Genomic DNA, 21,896 nt, shown 5'->3' on the forward strand with positions numbered 1-21,896 from the left:
ATTAAACTAACCACAACAATGAGTTGCTTATGTATTCAACTTAGGTACAGCAGTGAGTGTGAAGTATTGCAGATCTCGTATTTCCAAGCATTACCATATTCAAATGACTATTCAGGATCTACCAACTAGACGTTAAATGTGATATTACAGCTCTTTACTTGCTTTGAGTCCAGCATGAATCGCTGAATAATAAAAACTATCTAATAGTGGAATCTTCCCCCCTTTTCCCCTTTTTCAAGGATATACTAAGCAAAACCATGCTCATGTTAACATTTGTATTAACGAGGGATAAAACATCCTGGCTATGTCCTTAGACTTATTTTGGCTTTTTTAGAAGGGTCGGACAGTAGTAGAAAGCCCAGTTGAGTTGCATCTGGCCTCACACGATAAAAGTTATCAACTCTCTGGAATCTTCCAGCTGGCTAATGTAAAATTGGAACTGTAATTGTCTTATTTCAAAGCTTTTCCCATAACAAATTAGATACTTAGTAGCATCCTTTCAGAGATGTACCATGGTGTTCTTTGGATGGTGTCCAAACCAAGGAGTAAGAGGTTCTGAAGATACTACATGGATCTTTAACCCCGACACTTTTAGAATATACAGTGTTACATTAAAGTTTGTTGTTTGAGGTTAACTTTCTTTAACTTTCCTATTTTACATGCTCAGCCATTAAAGTACCCATGCTTCAAACTAGATTGAAAGTCACATAGCTCCTTTCTTACTCTCTGTAATGTGAGAGAGGTTCATACCCAGGTTACAGGTCCTCATGCTTGCTAACCAGAAACAAGCTAGAGGGACCCCAGTGTAACATCATCCAAAAGACAGTAGCTTCTGTAGTACTCTTGGTTGTAGCATTAGAGCTGAACCAAGCTCCGGTGTCAGACTGAATGTCTGATTGTCTTGTGCAGACAGACATGCTCCTGTCTAAGTCAGAATGACACTGTTGAACCTGATATAATGTTTGAGCTCCCAATTCTGGGGCGAGAGAATGGTACTTAGGCAGAAAACTAGCACCCTGCTTGCTGAAGAACAATGGTGTCTAAAGAAATTTTGCCTAAGAACATGAGAACAAATCCCCTTGCTCCTTATTTAAAAAAAAAAAAAAATCCGGGAGCTGTCGTATCTTGAATGCACATGCAGACCAGGCAGGAAGGAATGAAAGAGCAACAGGCATGTGGAGCTTAGCTTTTCTGCCTTGGGATGGTGAATTGCTGACTTGTCCCTGCTGTGTTTCCAATCTGTGGTTCCAGGAAATTTACACGATTAAAATCCAAAGATTAAACCATTAAGCCATCTTCTTGGACATACTTGGTTCGCTTTTGCCCAAATCTTGCAATTGTAGCTCATAGAGGGGTTGGTGTTAGTTTGTTTTTTCCCCCCCTCTGAAATGAGGTCAGTATTTAACTACTTGCTGATATGTAAATTTCAATAATGTTTACTTTCCCAAAGATGAGTCCCATAGTACATGGACTTAGAAAGCGATAAACATTTAGTATGTTGAGCAAAGAAATAGTACATGTATCACTACATGCAAAACAAACCCAAATATTGGGACCATTGCCAATAGTTTCCTAAGCTTATGTTACTGTGGTTTTTAATAGCCTAGGAGAGACATACATGACTAGTAAGAGGTTTAACAATCCAAGTCTATTTTCAGAATTTAACTCACTAAAAAACAGCTTGAACTTCTGGTTATTTATGGACTCCTGTGAAATATTGATGGGAGTACATCCTTGTTATCAGTTATTTGCCATCTGCTCTGCTGGATGGAAGACTGACGATGCCTTTTTTTAGAAGCCAAAAGCAACTTGGGTGCTTTTGTGGCTCCTGCACTGGGGGAAAAAAAAAAGTTTTTAAAGAGCACTTCACAAGTGATAAAGAGGAGGGGAAATAGTGACCTAGAGGAACTCTATGAAGCATCAATTTATTAGAAACAAAGTATATCAAAATTAAAACATAGTAATTTCTTCCATTCTGTTAATTGTGTATTTTTGACCTGAGCATAATTGATTGCGATCAATAAACTAACCTTGCAAATCTATCGATTTCTCAGTCTGTGAGACAGTGGAAGATAAGAAGCGAGTGGTTATAGTCTGCCAATACACACATTTTGAGAACTGAGTGGCTCTCTCCCCTTGCCCCAGTGAAAATTCAGAGAGTGATCATTCATATTTTCACATAGAGACCACTTGGCATATAACAGATTGTTTCAGTCTATAAATTATTCTTTCCAGCTGGAGGATGAAGCTCTCAAATACATTGGAGCACACTGTCCTGAACTAGTGACATTAAACCTGCAAACCTGCTTAGTAAGTAATCTTTCCTGTGATTCCCATTTTACATGCAATGTAGCTATAAAGGGCATCTCTAAACAGGATCATGTAAGACCTACTCCACCTTTGGAACGTCATCTTTGCGAACTGGAAAATCGTACTTTGGCAAGTTCTAAAAACAAATTAACTTTTTTTGTGGTGGCATTTGATGGAGTTGTACAAGCCCTCAAAATAGCTGTGTTAGCTTTGGTTTGACAAGACTATTTGTGTCTCTGTGCTCTGCCCATGGGGCTCCTAAGTGCATCTGCAGGACTTGGTGGAAAAATTCTTTCCTTTGGGCGAGAATGCAAGTTTGTTTGCATCCAGACTTTGACAGTAGCCTTTAAAACGGAATCAAGCAGCGCATTTTTTCCTCTACAAAAAGAACCAAGTATCAGCAATGCCAAAAATGTGTTTTTGAACCAAAAGAGGAACTGGGCAGAGTTCTTTGTGTACATCATCCTGACAGGACAGCATTAACAGACTGTCCCTGCCCTTTTCACTAAAGTTGTAAGAGGCTTGGAGATTTGCAGATCTGTGACTCATTCTATACTGCTAACCCACAGAAAAATCACTCGGGGGCCGCAGACTATGGAGAAGCAAACAAACAAGCCTCGCTGATGTGGCCCCCAACAGAGAATGAGAAAGATGCTCCCCCCCCCATTCCCCTCACACACCAGAGCCTAGGGGGCGCAGGCTAGTAGATTTTGTGTGCTCCAGCCCTGTGGTGGGGTAGTGGGAGGCTGGAATGCCTGTGTGGGCTCCCTAGTGCTGGGGGGGCGGGGCAGGCTGAGCTTTGGGGGATGGATCCAGGCAAGCCGGGGGCCGCATCCAGCCCGTGAGCCTAAGGTCCCTCACCGCTGGAATAGTATTTACATGCTGATGGGAGAAGTGTGCATGATTGGCACAAGGATGGTGTCAACAATAACTTTTCAGTATTGACATTGCATACCTGGGATCTGGACCCCCTGTACCATACATTTTTTCCCCATTTGAGCAGTTGGGGCTACTGCCAGTCTCCAGGCTGATGCTTTCCATGTAGGAACTCAAGTCTGGTCAAGTCACAAAATCAATGAGGCCCAGCTTGTTTCTGTGCCTTTCCTTTGACCCGTCTTTTCTCTCCTCCCACTGGATATCTTGCTCTTGTCATCACGCCGGCAGGCGAAACTGAGCTCCAGAGCCCTGTTACTTCTGCCTCTGTCAGCCAGCACATCGCTCTTCTGACAGATTCTGCCTCAGGTGATGCCATCCCAAAATGGTTCCTGGAGTCAGACCAAGAGCCAAATGTGTCCCTGGCCAAAGGGGGTGCAGCTCTATTGAACTCAGGGAAGTTACACGGGTACTGAATTGGATGAGAATTCAGACCTGTGTCTGAGCACTTCTCTCTTGAGCAGATTGAGGTTTTTAGAAGTTGTTTGTAAAGCCAAACTGTGACTAAAATAAAAAGCATTTATATTATGGGAGGTGGTGTTGTGACCTCTATCAGACTTCCGTAATTAATCTTTCAGCCAAGTGTCACTTTGTCAGCCTTGCTGAAAAGCTGAGGCATCATGCTGCGGCGTTAGCCAGCAGATTCTGTAGCACCAGCAGCCCCTAAAATATTTTCATGTCTGTGGGAATCAGCTGCAGACTATTTATAAGCCATTTCAGGGTGCTTTGTGCTGCTTCAGCTATCGCATAAAAATATTGGAACAAATGTCTTGCTGGTTAGTGTAACTTGCCTCCTTGCTTGTCTCAAAGGGTAGAATTGGGCAATGCATTGGATCTCAATCATCACTACTAATAGTCCTGATGTTTTGTTTTTTCTTGTAGCAAATCACAGATGATGGTCTCATAACAATATGCAGAGGATGCCATAAATTGCAATCTTTGTGTGCCTCAGGCTGCTCTAACATTACAGATGCCATCTTGAATGCCCTGGGACAAAACTGCCCACGGCTTAGGTGAGTTTCAGTCTGGAGTCATACAATGGGGATTGAGTAAAGATATAGGTGATGAGGGGACTCCAGGCATTTTTTATGCTAGAGATCAGGATTCCTAGTCTGATTTGGAAGTTCATTTGTTTACTGCTGAAGTTATTTCCACTGTTCAGTGAGAAGATTCCACAAAACATAATCCTGCAGGATATCTTGGTGCAGCAGTGTTGTGTGCTGCTCTGATGGGCTTATGTAGCATTGGTGACAACTGCATTTTTCAGTCAGCGTATTAGCTTATTTCAATTAGTCCACCACTTTTTGTGCTCGGAACTGGAAGTAAGATTTAAACTCTGTTATTCCCTGCCTCGATGCCTAGTTACCAGTGTGTGTTGAGGATAGTTATGGAGCAGGTGAAGCAACAGATAGTGAACATTTACAAAAAAATCTATTTCAGGCAGAGAATGGGCTTCAAGTGCCATCTCACCAAATTGTTTTAATACATATTTTATTAGGAAAAGCATCTCAAATAAAAATGTGAAAGCATAGCTAGGAAAAGAGAAAAGGAAATAAAATGAGTATAATCTGGCATCTGTTACACCTGTGTGCCCTGCTTTTCCATTCTTACTTTAGACAAATGTAATGGAATTTCTGTAATCTCAAAAATAAAGTAAAAGATTATGGATACATTGTCAGTTTTCACATATATGCAGTTTGAACTTTGAAAGAAGATAAATTACTGCGGATCCCATGTTTAGGTTCAGCTCTGCCTGCAAATCAAATGCATAAAATGCCATAAACAAAAGTATCACTTATATTTAAGGAAAGTCCTGATCTTCCATTTTTGGAAATGGAAATAGTGCTCTCTCTTGCAGTATTATAGCATTGAAACATAAAACCTTATAAAACAAATAAGGAAAGTGAAGGAGGCATCAAGAAACTGCAGTAGCAGAAGCAAAGAATTTTCTGGCAGTCATCTCAACTGGGAATGAGCAATTTGCTATCCAGAAAAGTTTAAATCCATATTTGATGGCATTAAGTACTTTATTCTTACAGGACTTGTGCTGCCTTATGAAATGCTATTTCATGTAACACATTACATTGTGGTGAGACTATCAAATGGAATAGAGGGAGAACTCCATTCAGTGTCCTTGGAATGGAATACTCCATGGAAATAAAAGCTTCAGAGGGGTAGCCAAGTTAGTGTGTACCTAGAAAAACGTAAACCACAAATAGTCTTGCAGCACGAAAAGCCCACGAAAGCTCATGATACCATCTACATGTTTTGTTAGTCTTTAAGGTGCTGCTACACTATTCGTTGTTTAAGTTTTTCCATGGAAATAGTCCTCGCAGAAAGTAATGTCTTTAGTGTAGACATTAGTCTCTCCCTACCCCACCCCTTTTAATAAAACAGGCTGTATAAAGCAAAATGATTACACCATCGTTAGCACATTCTTAATTCTTTCTGCACAGAATATTAGAAGTTGCAAGGTGTTCGCAGCTAACAGATGTGGGCTTTACCACTCTGGCCAAGGTAAGTTCTGCATTCCTCTTTGTGGCACATCTCAGTTTCTTGGGAGCACAAAGTAAGAGCAACTCTCTCCCATGAATTCATAGTTTTCAAAATATCTCTTTTTGGCTTGGAAGTGGCGTGGAAATGAGAGGCTGAGTAGATCTCTAAATTGTTCATTACTCCTTAAATTGTAAACGTTGTATTTAGCCACACAACACCCAATTACTGTAATGAGTAATATGCATCTAAAGTTAGTGAAACTGTTAACATTTAGCTGGATGCAAATCCCTGTACAATTTTGTGCCTCAGACGGATCAGCCTGCACTTATATCAGTATCACTGAATTAACACTGTTTATCTTTTCCTTTTATCTACAGAAAGGAAAACAAGTTAGTAGATATTTTATAAATGTGTTTCAGTGGGGAGGCTTGATGGATAGTCAGTATTACACTTATTTTCAGTAGCATTGGCCTCCAGGGAGCAACAAATTATCTGTAAACATGACCAGCTTTGGATGGAAGACTTCCTTTTCAGATGCACTTCATCTGTGTTGAGAAAGGAGGGTACGTGTACTGCCTGTGTTTTTATCTCATTTGCTTGTGCTTTTATTTCCTGTCTGCATTATACAGAACTGTCATGAGCTTGAAAAAATGGACCTGGAAGAATGTGTTCAGGTAAGAGTACAGCTTTGTGATTGTGGGGGTTTCATGCAGGAAGGCACGCAGTGCGGAAACATCGTCTGTGACAAATGTGTCTAGGTTTTAATAGTAACACTGAAAGGCTCAGAGCACAGAATCCCAAATCCATTTTTTTAAATGAAGACAGATTGTTCCAGAACCCTTGATCAAGAAAAGGAGCTGATAAGTTTGGACAGGGTGAATTACTTGCATTTATTTGATCACCTCCATTCCAATTTTCAACAGAGGATTATAGTGAAAGAATATCGAAAAAGTTAAAATAATCTGAGGATTCCATCAAATCAAGACTGTGTGTTTGTCTATAAAGACCAGGCATAGTTCTTCAAATCTATGCACCTTTGAAAAAACCTGGCAGTTGTAAGAAATACAGGCGCCAGGGGTGAGATCTTTGCTGCCAATACATGGAAAGATCTCTGGTACATAAACTGATAGAGATCAGGAAAGGTAATTTCCAGATATTAAATGTTGCTGCAGCTGAAGTGTTTGAACAACTGTGATCTTGTATGCGAAGCTGGAGAGAAGTAACTACAAATAAAGATGAGATGCCTTCCAACCAGATATCTCCGCAAAAGTCAGTGGGCTGTAATTCTACACCAGATTTTGAGTCTGTTCCCTGGCTTTCCTAATAACTTGGTGCCACAGACTTCTTCAGCGGCTTTGTTTTATGCCCTTCATGTATGACTGAACACGATCCTTTAGCACATAGGTTGTAAGAGTGGTAAGATTTAAAGAGAATGTGAGAGACTGCATTAAATGGGTACGAAATAAGGAAGCCTTTGAAGAGACTGAAAACTGTAAGAGCAGAGCAGTTTTTGAATTCAGAATGGATAGGAAGACCATAAAGGTAATAGGGTCTCCCCTCCTGCAATAAGAAAATAGACTGGACTCAGCATGCTGACAATTAGGAAGGCCACAGAAAAGGAAATTACAGTAGTCCAGACAGGAAGTGATTTAAAGCTGTGTCCGGTGTTGCTGCTCTGTACAAACATGATCTGGAAACAAAATGTTAATGCTAATGTTTCTTAGATTAGAAATTCATGTCTTGTTTCACTTTGGCGGGTTTATCTGCATTGCAATAAAAACTGGGGCACTGGGACTCGGTGCCTGGGTCAGTTGACTTGGGTTTACAGGGCTAAAATGTGCAGTGGAAACATTCGGATGTGGGCTGGTCCCCAGGCTCTGAAACCCTGTGATGAGGGGGCAGCGTTCAGAACCCAGAATCCAGCCCAAGCCCAAATTGCTGCACTGCAATTTTGAGCCCTGCAAACCCCAGTCAGCTGACCCAGACCCGGGGTGTCAAACTCGTGGCCCATGGGTCATCTATGGTCTAAGCAGTTCCACAGTCCAGTCCACATGAGGCTGCTGGCACATTAGGTCCTGCAGAGGGGGGTAGAGTGTGTCCATATCCTTTCCCCAAGCCCAGCCCTTGCTCTCCCCTGTCCCTCCCCCATTCCGCCCCTTCCCTCAAGGCCCCTTCCCCGAGGGACGAGGCCATGGCGGGAGGCGGCTGTAGGGGCTCCCCACGCACTCACTACGGCGGCAGGAGCCGCAAGGGAGCAGAGTGACCGGGCTGGCCTGGGAGATGGCAGTGGAGCAGAGCAAACTGCTGTGTCACTTCGATTCCCCGTGGCTCCTGCCGCTGCAGGAGTGCGGAGGTCCTGATTCCTGCTATCAGCCCCAGGCCACCCCAGGGCCCTGTTGGGCCTGCCCAGTCCATAGGATGGTTGGAATGACCCTTCAAAGCATGGGTCTGGGGTGGCTGCCTCAAACCGTCCTATGGACAGGACAGCTCTGCACACACCTCCCCCAGACCACAGGGACCTGCCACCAGCAGCGCAGAGCTAGCAGCTGGAAGCTGCTCTAGCCCCGCTATGCTGTCAGTAGTGGCAATGGGTGTCCCTGGGGTGGCAGGCAGAGCTAGGGGATGTGCAGGCCAGCAGGTGAAGCCGGAAGACACCCCTCCCCCTCTGAGCCCTGACGGGGGTGTCTGCTGGCCTGCTAGGACGATTTGAGGACTGGCACTTGGCCCAAAGGTAAATTGAGTTGGAACCCCCCGTCCTAGTCTCTAATGACTAGAAAAGTAGTGAAGTGAGGATGTTTCAGGAGCTGGAGACCAAAATCTAAGGGATAAATGGACAAATTTTGGAGAAATGAATCTAAGTATTCTGCTCACTCCTGCAAAACCTGGGACGACCAGACATTCCTTATGTTTTAAATGAGAAGAGGGGGGGAAAAGAAGCACCTTTTAGCCCACCCATCATAACGAAACAAAAAACACAGACCAGGCTTCTTAAAAATCCTTTTGTTGGTCACCACCTAAGAATGAATAGGAACCTTTGGCTAAAGTGTGGTCTCAGACCTGTTCTGGCAATGTTCAAGAGAGCAATTGCCGTTTCGGAGGGGGAAGAAACATATTGAATGCTTAAGATACTAAATTGCGATCATGCTTTGGCTAGGATGCCATTGCAGTAAAAAGATTTCAATTCTAAATGGCTTTGCATCTCTTCCAGATTACAGACAGTACATTAATCCAGCTTTCCATACACTGTCCACGGCTTCAGGTGTTGGTAAGTGTTGTTTGGGCAACAGTTTTCCATGTTCTTACTTTTTGAAATGAGAGCCTCCAGGTTTTGCCCAAATAAAGATTGCCTCTGCCGTTTGACAGCCATGTGATTGTTGCATCTAGTTTGCAGAACATGGAGCAGTGCGCAGCCCCATGTCGCTATGACCGGTGGAGACAAGAATGCAGTTCCAGAATTCAACAGGCTGTCCTGAGTCCAGTTGCTGGGGGGAGAGGCACGTAGGCAGTCTCTGAATGCAACTGTTGGACCACAGCGTAGTCGGTTCTATGGATATCCCAGTGCACTGTTGTAATTCGCTTTCATACTTGGCTTCCCTGCCACAACCCTTCACACACCTTTCCTTTTCCCGTGGCATTTTAGCCTCTCTTCCATTCAGTGAGCTTGCTGCTCGTTTCTGATTCCACAGCTCTGATCGCACTTTAGATCATCCAGAAAGAAATTCTTCCACATCTCCTTACTGCATTGCAGTTGTCTGCTCTTTTGAAGGCTGTTTAGGTGATCCCACACTTTGGGGCCTGAAAGCAAGAGGTCTTGATCCAGGATTAAGTTTAGCGGTTTTGCCAGTTATCCCTACAAAAATACTAATAAAAAATAGTAATATATATGCTGTTTGGATTTTTATTTGTGTTTTTAAAGCAAGACGTTTGATCTATGATGGCGTTAATCTGTTCAGACTTTATATAACTTGGAAAGTAATTATCCTGGTGCATGGTTTAATTGTGTTCAGTACAACCCTAGATCATAGACATCTATATATTTCATAAAGGGGTTGGGCTATCAGTCCATCCTGGGAGGAAGAACAGAGATGGGTCTGAGGTTTGGGAGAGCCCCATTTGAGTCCCTGTTTCACCACTGATTTTCGGTGTGACTTTGAGCAAATCTCTTATCCTCTGTGCCTCCATTCTCCATCTGTGCAATGGGGGTTCCAGCATTGCCCTGCCTCACACAGATGCTGTGAAGAGACAGGTTGAATATAGAAATGTAATAGGATAACTACGTAAACGGTTAACCAATAAGCCTGGGCTTATCGATTTCCGTGAACAGTTACATGCAGGCTCTCACCCAGTGCCAAGGGAGCCAGCTGCCACCCCACGCTGCTGTCTCTGTATCAGAGGCTGCAAGTGGGAACCAGCGTGCTTGGCAGCCAGCTTTTAAGCTAGCTCCTGGCACACTCTGGTTCCTGGGGAGCCAGATGCAGCAGTATAAAGCTTATTCTGCAGGGAGGGACCAGCCGGCTCTGCTCCCGGGGAGCCAGCTACGCTGCAGGTTCTGCAGTATAAGCTTTATACCACAGAGCCCGCAGCGTGTAGCTATGTAACCGCTAAGATTTTATTTGGCTACACAGTTACCCAATTACCCGCTTTTTAATATCCCTAGTCAGATACTGCAGTGCTGTGGGCCAGATAAATCCTCACCGAGGGGGACTGCAGTTGCCCTTGCTTCCTTTCTTCACACACTGCACCCCTGAAGCTGTCTGTGTTGATGGATAGTTCAACCGCACTTCCCCCTGAACCTGACATACGCCGGGTGTGAAATGTGCCTTGCCACTCTCATATGGGAAGTTTGTCCTGTGGGTTTGCGTTTAACAGCCTTGGCGGCCATCCTGCAAGGTCGTATGTGTAGAATAACGGGCACAAACGAGAGCGTTTACATGGCTTCTCTTCCCTTGTCTGGAGCATGGATGCTTCTGGCCTGCAACCTGTTGAATCCAAGCATGACAAGCCGAGAGGCCCGGGAGCAGTCCCCACTGAATTGGGTTTCACATTGAGTGGGAGTCTCACTTCAAATCACATTTTCTCACTTCTGAACAGAATGTTTCCGTCTGCGAGGGGAGAGACGGCAAAGGCCACTGCAGAAGGGAGCGCTCACTGAGGCAGTTTGCGCTGACCCTGCCTGGTTCCTAAAATGGCAGTTCCCTCACTGCTGGCACTCTGGGTTTGAAGTGTTCGGGCCTGCCTGCTGTGCTCCCTCACATCCTTTGGGCAGGAAAATCCCACAGCTTAGGGTGTTGCTTTGCACAGGGCTTCATTGTCTTAGCTGCAACGTTTCTGTCTCTTGCATGCTCGCCCGTTCCGCTCTCTTCCACAGCGGTCTGTACACCAGCTCTTGTTCCTAGCTCCTCTGCCAGCTAAATGATACATGAGCTATGCCAGTGCCCGGGGACTGGACTGACATACTCACGCTGGTGCAATGGTGAGGTCTCCCAGGTCGCGGCACAGCTCAGTTCCACATTTTTAAAATTAGGAAATAGCTAAATAGAAGGGCAGCCGGCAAATGGTGTGAAAGTCTGTCTGCCTAACAGTTCCAGTAGCTCACAGTAGTATAGCCACTGGGACTGGGGTACTGTAGAATTCTGCAGTACTTGAGAGCAGGTAAATGGTACCATTGTTGTCTTTTCTTTTGACATTACGTGGCTACGTTTCTATCTCCCATGATTTCATTGTGCGGAATATTGTATGTGAGACAAGGCAGGGGTTTTTTTTCCACCCTGCCTCTGCCCTGGTGAGGTCTGAGTTGTGTGTCTAGTTTTAAGCACCAAACTTTGAGAAAGAGGTGGGCAGATGGGAACTCCAGGGAAGAACAGCAGAATGATCAGAAATTTAGAAAAAATGGCTGGCCTGCAAGGAAAGGCTAATAGCAAACTGGGCATCTTTAGTCTTGAGAAGAGACGACATGCAGGGGGTTCCTGAGAACAGTTTTCAGATGTGTTAAGGATCGTTGTAAAGAGGACGGTGATCAGTTGTTTTCCATGGCAACTGAAGGGTAGGACGAGAAGTAATGGGCTTCATTTGCAGCAACGGTGATTTCAGTTAGATACTAGGAATAACAGTCTAACTGTATGGATAGTTGAGCCCTGGAATAAGTTACCATGGGAGGTTGTGGAATTCCTGGCATGGGAAACTTTTTAAGATTAGGCTAGACAAACACCTGGGAATGATCAATGTTTTCTTGCTCTTACCTCAATACAGGGGGCCGGGTTTGATCACATCTTGAGGTCCCCTCCATCCCTGCATTTCTGTGATTCTGTAATTTGACTGGCTTCCATCCCCATGACATCTACATTTTATGAACTTCCCCTGTGGCCGATGGAAGTATTGGCTACTTAGAGAGAGGCACACGGGCTCCCATCATGGCTCTCAACTCTCTCCACAGTCATGTGACAACAGCACACTTGCCCGGAACTGGGATGTAGCAAGTTTGCTCCAGTGTGGTTTGTTCTTCTAGGGCTTTGTCCCAGTTCATCCCGTCACCTCTCCAGAAAGCTTCCTAGCTGGCTGTGCTCGATGGCTGGACCGTTGTGTTTCCAGGCACCACTAACCACCTCTGTTTGGCTGCAGAGTTTGTCCCACTGCGAGTTGATCACCGATGATGGGATCCGTCACTTGGGGAACGGCGCGTGTGCGCATGACCGTCTGGAAGTGATCGAGCTGGACAACTGCCCTTTGATCACAGATGCCTCCTTGGAACACCTGAAGAGCTGCCATAGCCTGGAGAGGATAGAACTGTATGACTGTCAACAGATCACGCGGGCAGGGATCAAGAGACTCAGGGTAAAAACAACAAGCCCTAAGGCTTTTACTTACCCGTTACTAAACGGCTGGATGGGGAGCGGGTGGTAGTGAGGATCCAGACTCACTATAATCTAGGCCAAGTCCTTAAGGTGCCTGAGAGAGAGCGCTACTATGACAGCATCTGTGAAAGGGATAGCTGGGAAGGAACGCTCCCTTCCCTCCATGTAAGATCTGTTCAGCGGGAACAGTAATTGCACCTGAAAAGGAGGCCAGGAGACACCCACTCACTAATGCTCACTTCACAGATCCACAAGCTTGAGGATGCCCCCTCGAAACCTGGGAGTCTTGCCTCACTTCTCAGCAAAGAAATAACTTGAGCCTGTGTTAGATCGACCGCTCAGATCGAATAATCTGCGGAAATAGATGACAGAGCACTTCATAGCGATCCTTCCTCATGTGCTAGTAAATGCAGTCTAATCTCTTGCACTTGGGGAATACATGAAAAGAAGAGCATCTCTTGATACCTTACTCTTTACAGTTTGCTTTTGTAAGCTATTGGCTCGTTCAGAGAATTTGGTAATCTGCAGTTTGTCCCCAAATCACAGTACAAATGTGCAGTTTGCCTGTTATTTCATGACACAGTTTTACATCAGTAGCTTGGCATAAGTAAACTATAGCATCTTGGACCAAAGAAGGGCTTAAACTATTATTTAGTACAGCGGTTCTCAAACTTTTTGGGCCCCGGAGCCCTTTACATGTATAAAAATTTATACAGAGCCCTAGCGGTCCTCTGATTGTATGTGTTGTACCTATCGATGTTTCCAGTTTGTCAACCTCGCGGAGCCCTGGAGCTCTGCGGAGCACAGTTTGAGAAACCCTGATTTAGTACAATAGCTGCTGCACCATAGCTCATCCAATAAGGGTTTTGTTGGGTGAGGAAATGTGGTTTCGGTGAATTCGGCTGGAGTAGGAGAGGTTTCCAGGCCACCCTTGTTAGGCAGAAAAAAGAAATTGTACTTGAGAGAAAGAACTCAGTAACAATCCAGGAAAATAAAATTCCAACCTTCCACTCCAATCGTTTAAAGGCTTGATATTTTGTGAAAGAGGAAGCCTGCTTTTATTTAGGTGGCCAAGTTCAGAAAAAATAGCAGGCCTTTCAGTGTCCGCACGCTTTTCACTTGCTTGCCTGTGTGTGCCTGCGACTTGCACTGTCACAGCAGTTCGTTCTTTAAATACTGTGTTTATCTTTTCAGACCCATTTACCCAATATTAAAGTCCATGCCTACTTCGCTCCTGTGACTCCACCTCCATCAGTAGGGGGCAGCAGACAGCGCTTCTGCAGATGTTGCATCATCCTATGACATTGGAATTGGTCATCCTTGCAAACTGAGTATTTAATTACACTTCTAGAATTACAGCGGACACCTGTATCTTCAACGAATGCGATCCCAGTGTCATTTGCAAGGGCCAGTGAAAAGGGCTGTGGCACCGGGCCCCTGTAGCCACCCGTACACACGCACATACACACGCACCACCTGTTCCAGCCAGCTGATGAACTCTGTGACGTGGGAGCTGGATGTGTGTTGTCTTTTGCTGTAGGTGGATTGGTATATTTCTGAACCATTCCTACTGGGCATGCTCAGAAGAAACTACAGGGGAGGGGGTTGTGCAAACCCAAAGCGACTGCTGCTGGTTTTTTGGTTTTTTTTGTTTTGTTTTGTTTTTTAATGTTGGAACAGCACCAAAATCCTTCAGAGTTAGGGGAGGGAGAGAAACGAACATGCTTTATCCTTGCATCCACTGTCCAAAAAAACAAAGAGGTTTTGTTTTCTGTTCTTCAGTAAGAGAATGAAAACAGCAGCCATTGTGAGACTTGATTTCCTGTGCTTCGGTACTTCCTTGTTTCCATGCTAACACACTGAGCATGCTCACTTGAAGGTTCATCAGTTTCTTCTGTGTTTTGTAGCATTCGGCTCAGAGGCTTCCTAGATTGTTGTGATGATATAGCTTGAAATCTGTAACGTGAGGCTCAATTTTTTACCCCACCCACCCCTCTTTTTTTTTTTTTTTTACAGATTTCTAATTTAGTATTTTTTTGAGATTATTGAACATAAGTTATTTATCAATAAAAATAAGACACTTTTTACCATTAGAAGGCTGCGCCTGAAACTGCCTGGCTGATGGAAAGATCTTAAATAGATTGAGGCGTAAGCTAGAGTTTATTTGCCCATTTTTACCAATGGTTGGGTCTCAACTCTTTTTTGCATTTCAAGTTTTACCCTAGTAAAGAGAACATAGCTCACAATACAGGGGACACAGCTGCAGTCTAATTAATATTGATTCCTTGGCGCCCGCCCCCCCATCCAAAACAAAAAAAAAAGGGAAATCGGAATTGCATTACTGCTTGTTGCTCTGGTCCAGGAATGACTCCTCTGAAGTAGAAGGGTCAGCAGACCTGAAAATCTGTCCCTGAGTGTCGCCACGTTGTTGTCTATTGAGTTTGTGAATTCTCAGCAACTTCGCTGACGTTTGCATTTGCCACAGGTAAGTCTTGTGCTCGAGAAGCATCCATTTGAGTGAAATGGGAGCGTCTTCTACATCACAAGGATATGTCTTGCTTCCAGTTCCTCCCAGCTCCCCAAAAGGGTGTATTCTGGCACATTGACGTGGTCCAGCTATGTAGCAGCTGTGTTGTGAGTGATTCAGGCAAGCTTAATCCTGCTGTTTCTTGGGAATGTAAAGAGCCTGAGCCAGCCTCCAGGTAATCATTGATCCTTTGATACCAGGAGTCCAGATTGCCCAGCAGGAGAGATGCTAACAGATGGGCTGGCTCTGTGGACTTTCTGGGGCTGCCGTCAGACTGTAACAGGTTCACGGCAGGAGAGCCCAGGTGTAAGTAAATGCTCTTTCCCTGCTGTCAGCATTCTGGGATGGAAGAGAAAGCACACGTTCTGCGAATTGTTCCCAGCTGACTGAGACACAGAGGAATGAGCGTGCTTAATCATCATAATTGTCAGAGACCCAGAAGGTAGAAGCGGCATTCTACCTTTATGGAGAAGAATTACAGGAGACGGGGAAGAAGAGAGGGTTTTATAAAGCACTAGCAATAGATGTCAGAGCTCTGAGAGTTTGGGGGCTTTTTTGCCTGCACATTTATGTGGAAGGCAGTTTTACCTTCCCCAGACTGTCATCACAACCTGAATAATTCAGGCAATTAAAGGGGTCATTTTTAGCACTGTATAAGCCATGTTGATTCATCTGCTATTCATTTCATCAACCTATCCATATATGTTTGTGAATCTGCTGGAAAGGCATGTAGAAGAAACCAAGTGTGCATTGTTTAAAAGGATACTGACAACTGGTTCCCCATAGATTTTAATTTTTTTATGTCATATTAATTAAACCCTTTTTAGAAGCTGAAATAGTTTTCTCCTTCAACAGCAGTGCTCAAATTCCATTTGCAAAACTTTCTATTTTCCCTTGATTTCAGTGTGGCAGAATGTGTCTGGCTACTGGTTTATATTGTTGCAGCTTTTTGACTTCCTGGACAAATCAGATGTAAGTCAGTTTGGGCACAAGAAATGGTCAGTATTAGCACAGCTCTGGGGATAATCTTTTAGTTAATTTCTGCTAGGGCAAGAGGAGAAAAAACGGGTTTTGGGGGGCGGGGTTAAGTCCAGCTACAGAGTGGCTGTTTAATTTCTTGGCAATGTGTTGTTTGGTTTTGGAGGACAAATTTAAGAATTTAGAATCCAATGCATTTTCTTCAACAGGGTAACAGTTTGTGGTATCCCAAACTACTTGACAGAGTCCGTTTGTCAAGAATCCCTTTACATGGTTTCTTTTGTATGTTTTGTATTTTTATAAATACCCACAAATAACCACTTCCCAAGCTTTGTCTTGTCAGAAGAATTCCTTTGGTGGGCAAGACCTTCAGCAGTTTGGTGTATCGGGCAGGCCCTGGGTTTGGAATTTGAGACTAGGTTCCAGGTGCATTCCCACTTTGTCTTGGTTAGCCATCGGTCAGAGAAATGGGGTCCCTAGGCATGGGGGCAGGGTTATGTCTCAGCCTAAGTGCTGCTGATGCAGACATGGTAATAGACTTCAGCACCATGGATTGACCTGATGCCCACAGGAAGTATCATGGATTGAGATGGAAGGGATCATCCTTTAGAAGTGTGGAGGTTTTTGAGGGGGGAGTAACGGGACTTCTTAGAGGTTCAGCGAGGAGCAAGGCCTGCGCTGAATGTCCAGTCTGATTGGAGGACTTCTACTTGTGCCAAATACGTCAGCTAAATTAAGAACACCAGATTTCTTTCAGTTAGCGTTGTTTTCAGCAACTGGAAGAGCAGGTCTTAGTGATGTATAAGACCATTGACTGTTGAATTTACTTATTGGCTCCTTCCTTACCCACGCACTCAAAGTCCACCTACACAGCCTGAATTGCTGGTTTGATTCCATGGAAATCCTGGTGATTCACAATGGTAGTGGTGTAGGTTGAGCCATGTTTCAATTCCTTGAGAGGAAATGCTCTGCGTAATCTGTGTCTGTCTTGTCAACACGCGGTCTGTGCAGCTGGGCATTGTCCAGAGATTGGGCAGTGGCTCTTAAAACTGCACCAGTCTGTGCACTTTTGGGGAGGCAGAGTGGGGCAACCTTCAGAACCGACCAGACGGTAAAGAAACTGCGTCTCGTACAATGTGGTTCAGAGACTAGGCAGAGAGAGAACCTTTGGACTAATGGAATTTGAGATCGTCCAGGAGGAGTGCCGCGAGGAGGTCTCACACAACCAAAAATAAGAGTGAAGTCGGCAGTACTTTCAATCATGATTCTCGAGCTGTTCCTGACGGGGTGGAGACAAAAAGGTGCAGCAAGCTGTCATGATATTTAAAAAAAAAAAACCCCTAAAGAAAATCCCTGTTTTCTAAACATCATTGTATTCTTCCTTTCTTCCTTTTTTTAATTTTAATCGGGATGTGTTGTTCATGGCTGGCCCATGGTGTTCTGTTTTGGTTTTTTGGGAGGGGGGTGCAGCGGAGACCAGTATGACAAGGTTCTTCACTACAGTGTCCTATTAGTGGGGGGGCGGGGGGGGGCAGAGAAGAGGTTGAACTGACTGTGTGTGATCCGTTGTCCACAAAGCGTGTGGCTTAGTGTACATTTATGTTTGTTTTATATGGAGCATCCACACAACTTGACCAAACTGCACAACTCCCTCTCGGTTCTGCTTTGCCAGCAATGCTGCAAGGTTAACCAGACAACTCACTGTCCTGTTCTGTAACTCTGGGCTCCCCACTGCCATGTCTGCCCTCGGAAGGGCTTCCCAGGCACACCCCAAAACTGTGCTTATCTCTCAAAGCTGCAGGCCAAAATGTTCACAGTCCACATTCAAAAATCTGGTCTCTTGCCTTCCCAGCCCATCATTTCCCACTCTGCTCCTGCCGTCGGGGAGAGCCTGTCCCTGGATTCCACGCCAAAACCCTCATGCTTGCACAATGGGGGTCACTTGCAGTAGCCCAGGTATAGAGCGGATTCCTCAGCACAATCCCATGTCTCCCATGAAGTCTGCTGGGTTTTTTAAACGCTTCTCCTCTTGTTTACACTCCGCCTGCCGTAACTTCGGTTCCCTTGCCGTTTACCGCTGCAGGGAACAGCGTCTGGATTCCCCAATGGGGGCGCCTGTCTCTGCGACAGGGCATAACTCTCCCCTGGTTCCTTCCCACCCACCCCAGCAGGCAGGGAGGTGGGAGGGAGAAGGGTAGCACATATTGCCATGTCATTGCGGCCATCCAATGGGTCTAGCTTTCCACACCACGAGCTGGCTTTTCTTCCTTTTCACTTGGACCGTGATTTTGAAAGAACCAGCCAAGGTATGTGAAATTGCTGGCATCCGCCAGCACCCCTCTGTTTACTGTCCCCACAGACAATCTGCCTCGTGGCCCCTTGGACGTGCATCCCCTTCCCCAGCCACATGGACGCTGTTCTTCCCCTCATCCTGCACCGTTCCTTAGCTTGTGTGTAGCAGCTGATACTTGGGCCTGGCCTCAACCATTCTGTCCAACCATCATCGGCTTGTGCGCTGAGGCAAGGTGCTTACGTTGGCTGTAGATAGACAGGCTCTTGGAGACATGACGATCCCTGCTGCACCATCACCCCCAGCAGCGAGGCCCTTCCCGCCACACTCAATTCTTTAACCTCTGTGGATTCCTGCAGCGGAGCAAATTCCTGATCGAAGGCCCTGTCTACACTCCACGCCTATGCCAGAGTAGCCCATTCGTGATTCGGAGTCTAGACGCAGCATATGCAGACAGAAGGAGGAGTTCCGTCGCCGCTTTGACACGTGGCTCTGTCGGCATCGTTGCATTTACACTGGGTACTTTGCAAGCACAGCTATGTTGGCTAAGGGGTGTGATTTCCCCCCCCCCACACACACACACACACACTCCTCACCAGCATAGTGACGCTGGCATAACTTTGTAGTGTAAACCTGACGTGACTTTCCAGAGAGCGAGGCTCGTCATTTTGAACGCGGCGTTTTTGTTGTGATGAGAAGACTGTTTTGTTCGTTTTTTGCTTTTTAGCATTCGGGGTTGGGCTAATGTCCTTGACTTACCGTTCCTTTCCTTCCCTCCTCCCCCAACCACCTCTTACCTTGATCCAGTCCAAATAGCTGCAGTTTTGGATTTGTTGAGTGTACTAGTATGTATTGGAAAGGTTTCTTTTAGTATTTTTTAATTGGTTTTTAACTTTGATGGATGTATCATGTCCATTAGACTAAATTACTGGACACACAAGTTAGAACCTTGTCATACACTCCCTTAATTATATATATTATATAGAGAGATCTGTAAAATATTATTTTAATGATATTGTAATCTGTGCTTTCCCTCTCCTGGACACTAAGTGTGGATATAATAATGCCAATTAATGAAAAGTAAAAATATATATATGTAGCTAAATTGTACTTTTTTTTTGTCTGTGTGATATACCATAATACTAACACTGAGGTTGCACTGTTGTGATGCTAGTGTGAAGGAATGCCTACAAATATTGAATTTTGAGGGTACACAAAATACCTAGGGATCGTCTGCCAAAGGCTCTGTTTCTTAAACACATAGGCTAGGGCCGTGATTCCCAACCTTGTTCCCATGGAGGAACCCCTAAAATAATTTTTCATATCCCAAGGACCTAAGAAAACGGTCCATAATTTCACCTGCGTTTTCAAATCGTACGAATGCCAACAGCTGGGTTTTACTTATGTCTGTTGACTCGTCGACTTGGAGAGCAAAGTTAGTATTTTTTAGTATTTCAGACAAGACATCTTCAATGTTTTATTCCACGATTTCTCACGGAACCCCCGACGATAGTCTGCGGAACCCCAGGGTTCCACGGAACCCTGGTTGGGAAACACTGGGATACGGCTTTCAAGGTGGGGGGTTTTCAAGGTTGCCTTCTTCAGGAGCAGAGGGAGGCCAGCTCTGAATGCTTTTGAAATCCCATTAATGAAACTTAGAGGTTCTTACTTGTTTGCGGGGAGGATTACATGTCCTGGCTGGTCCTCAGTCCTTGTTATTGCTGCTTGGTTAATGCATTTGTTGAATCTCATTATTTTTCAAGGCAATGGCTCACTTTCTTTTTTCCAGAGTGCAGACTCAGAATCTGGGGGATTTATGTTCTAGCCCTGGCTTGGTCACTGATGCACGGTGTGACTTTGAGCAAGTCACTGCTCTGTGCCTGTTTTTCCCATCTGTAAAATGGGGTTGATACTGATCTAATCTTCTGGGATGTTGAGGCTTAAGTTGTAAAATGCTTTGAGCTGCTTGTGTGGAAGACACTTTACTAAAGGGCCAAGAGTTAATGTATTTAGTAACAGCTGGATGTCACTAACAAAAGGCCCAAAAGGTCTTCCCCCTTTCATACTCCCATGGCTTGTGGTGGGGAGTCCCCATACGGCTCTTGTTAAGTATGCAGTGCCTACTCAAATCATCCTAACATTGTAATCTGCAGGACTTTGGAGCCCCTCTAGTGAAAGCCTGTGAAGGAGAAAACATGCATCCCCCGGGTGAGACGTCCTCACAAGGAATGGAGTGAAAGCGACAGACAAGACCCAGCGTCGTCACAAAAATAGCTTCATTTGTATTTCATTCACCACCAGCTTTCCTCCCCAATCCATAGTCGGGTTTGGGTTTGTCTGTGACTAAAAAAGAGACGGATGCTCAGAAAAGAGAACCAGCCTGTTAAGATGAGATTGTAGCTAAGCTAGTAGGGTGACCAGATAGCAAGTGAGAAAAATGGGGATGGGGGGAGGGTGATCAGTGCCTATGGAAGAGAAAGCCTCAAGTAATGAGTGAGTGACCCTACAAAATCAGGACTTCTGGTCATCTTTAGTGGGAAACGTGTCCCACGTTGTGTCGATTCTTCTGAAAGTTTCACCCATAATTATGGCAAGTGAAATATCTCTGGTCCATTAATGCCGCTTCTCACCTGCCTGTGGAAGGGGTGGATAACGGGCACCTCGTTAAAGAAACCTGGGTTCCCGCTTAGGTTTTCATTCCTCAGCTGGGTGAGAGGAGCCCTTGAAAGTGAGAGATCATTGTTAGAGCCTCGATACAGCGAGAACTCGGTGTCCTATGCAAGATGTTTTGTGCTGCAGATAACATGGTGTCACCTTGGGTCTGTTTTCATCGGTATTATAAGGGATCAAGGTTCCCTGTAAGCTGAGCTCTTGTGTCAACACCCAGGAGAGATTCAAATGCCGCCCAGCTGATCAGCAGAGTGCCCACAGTTTCTACTAGTGGTGCACATCCGCCCATGCTGATGTTGTGCACAGAACAAAATATATTCCGTACATGAATGGAAAGGGAACTGCAGAAGGATCTCACAAAACTAAGTGACCGGGCAACAAAATGACGGATGAATTTTAATGTTGGAAAAGATAATCCCAACTATACGTACAAAATGACGGGGACGAAATTAGCTGTTACCACTCAAGAGCTTTTGGAGTCATTGTGGATAATTCTCTGAAAACAGCCTTTCAATGTGCAGCAGCTGTCAAAAAAGCAAACAGTGTTGGGAATCATTAAAAAGGCTATCTTATTGCCTCTCTATAAATCCAGGGTATGCTCACATCTGGAATACTGCATTCAGATGTGGTCACCTCTCGGCACTGGAAAAGGTTCAGCAAAGAGCAACTAAAATGACGAGGGGTTTGGAACAGCTGCCTTATGAAGAGAGAGAAGACTGGAACTTTTCAGCTTAGAAAAGAGAAGCCTAAAGTGGGAATATGAGGGAAGTCTATAAAATCCTGGCTGGTGTAGAGAAAGTGAATAAGGGAAAGTTATTGACTTATTTCCATTACATGGGAA

General features: G+C 44.9%; 1 protein-coding gene across 3 annotated transcripts in view; it reads left to right on the forward strand.

The window, feature by feature from the left end:
• The window catches only part of FBXL20 (F-box and leucine rich repeat protein 20), an 85,976-nt gene extending 66,481 nt beyond the window's left edge, over positions 1-19,495 (forward strand). For all 3 annotated transcript variants that reach the window (XM_075911392.1, XM_075911393.1, XM_006126214.4), the window contains 7 exons: positions 2,236-2,310; positions 4,126-4,256; positions 5,700-5,760; positions 6,369-6,413; positions 8,948-9,004; positions 12,358-12,570; positions 13,785-19,495. In XM_075911392.1, the coding sequence (XP_075767507.1) occupies positions 2,236-2,310; positions 4,126-4,256; positions 5,700-5,760; positions 6,369-6,413; positions 8,948-9,004; positions 12,358-12,570; positions 13,785-13,892 (690 nt within the window). In that variant the 3' untranslated portion in view covers positions 13,893-19,495. The remainder of the gene's footprint in view (positions 1-2,235; positions 2,311-4,125; positions 4,257-5,699; positions 5,761-6,368; positions 6,414-8,947; positions 9,005-12,357; positions 12,571-13,784) is intronic.
• Positions 19,496-21,896: the final 2,401 nt, after the last annotated feature.

The sequence above is a fragment of the Pelodiscus sinensis genome, chromosome 29 (assembly GCF_049634645.1).
Source record: "Pelodiscus sinensis isolate JC-2024 chromosome 29, ASM4963464v1, whole genome shotgun sequence".
NCBI lineage: Eukaryota > Metazoa > Chordata > Testudines > Trionychidae > Pelodiscus > Pelodiscus sinensis.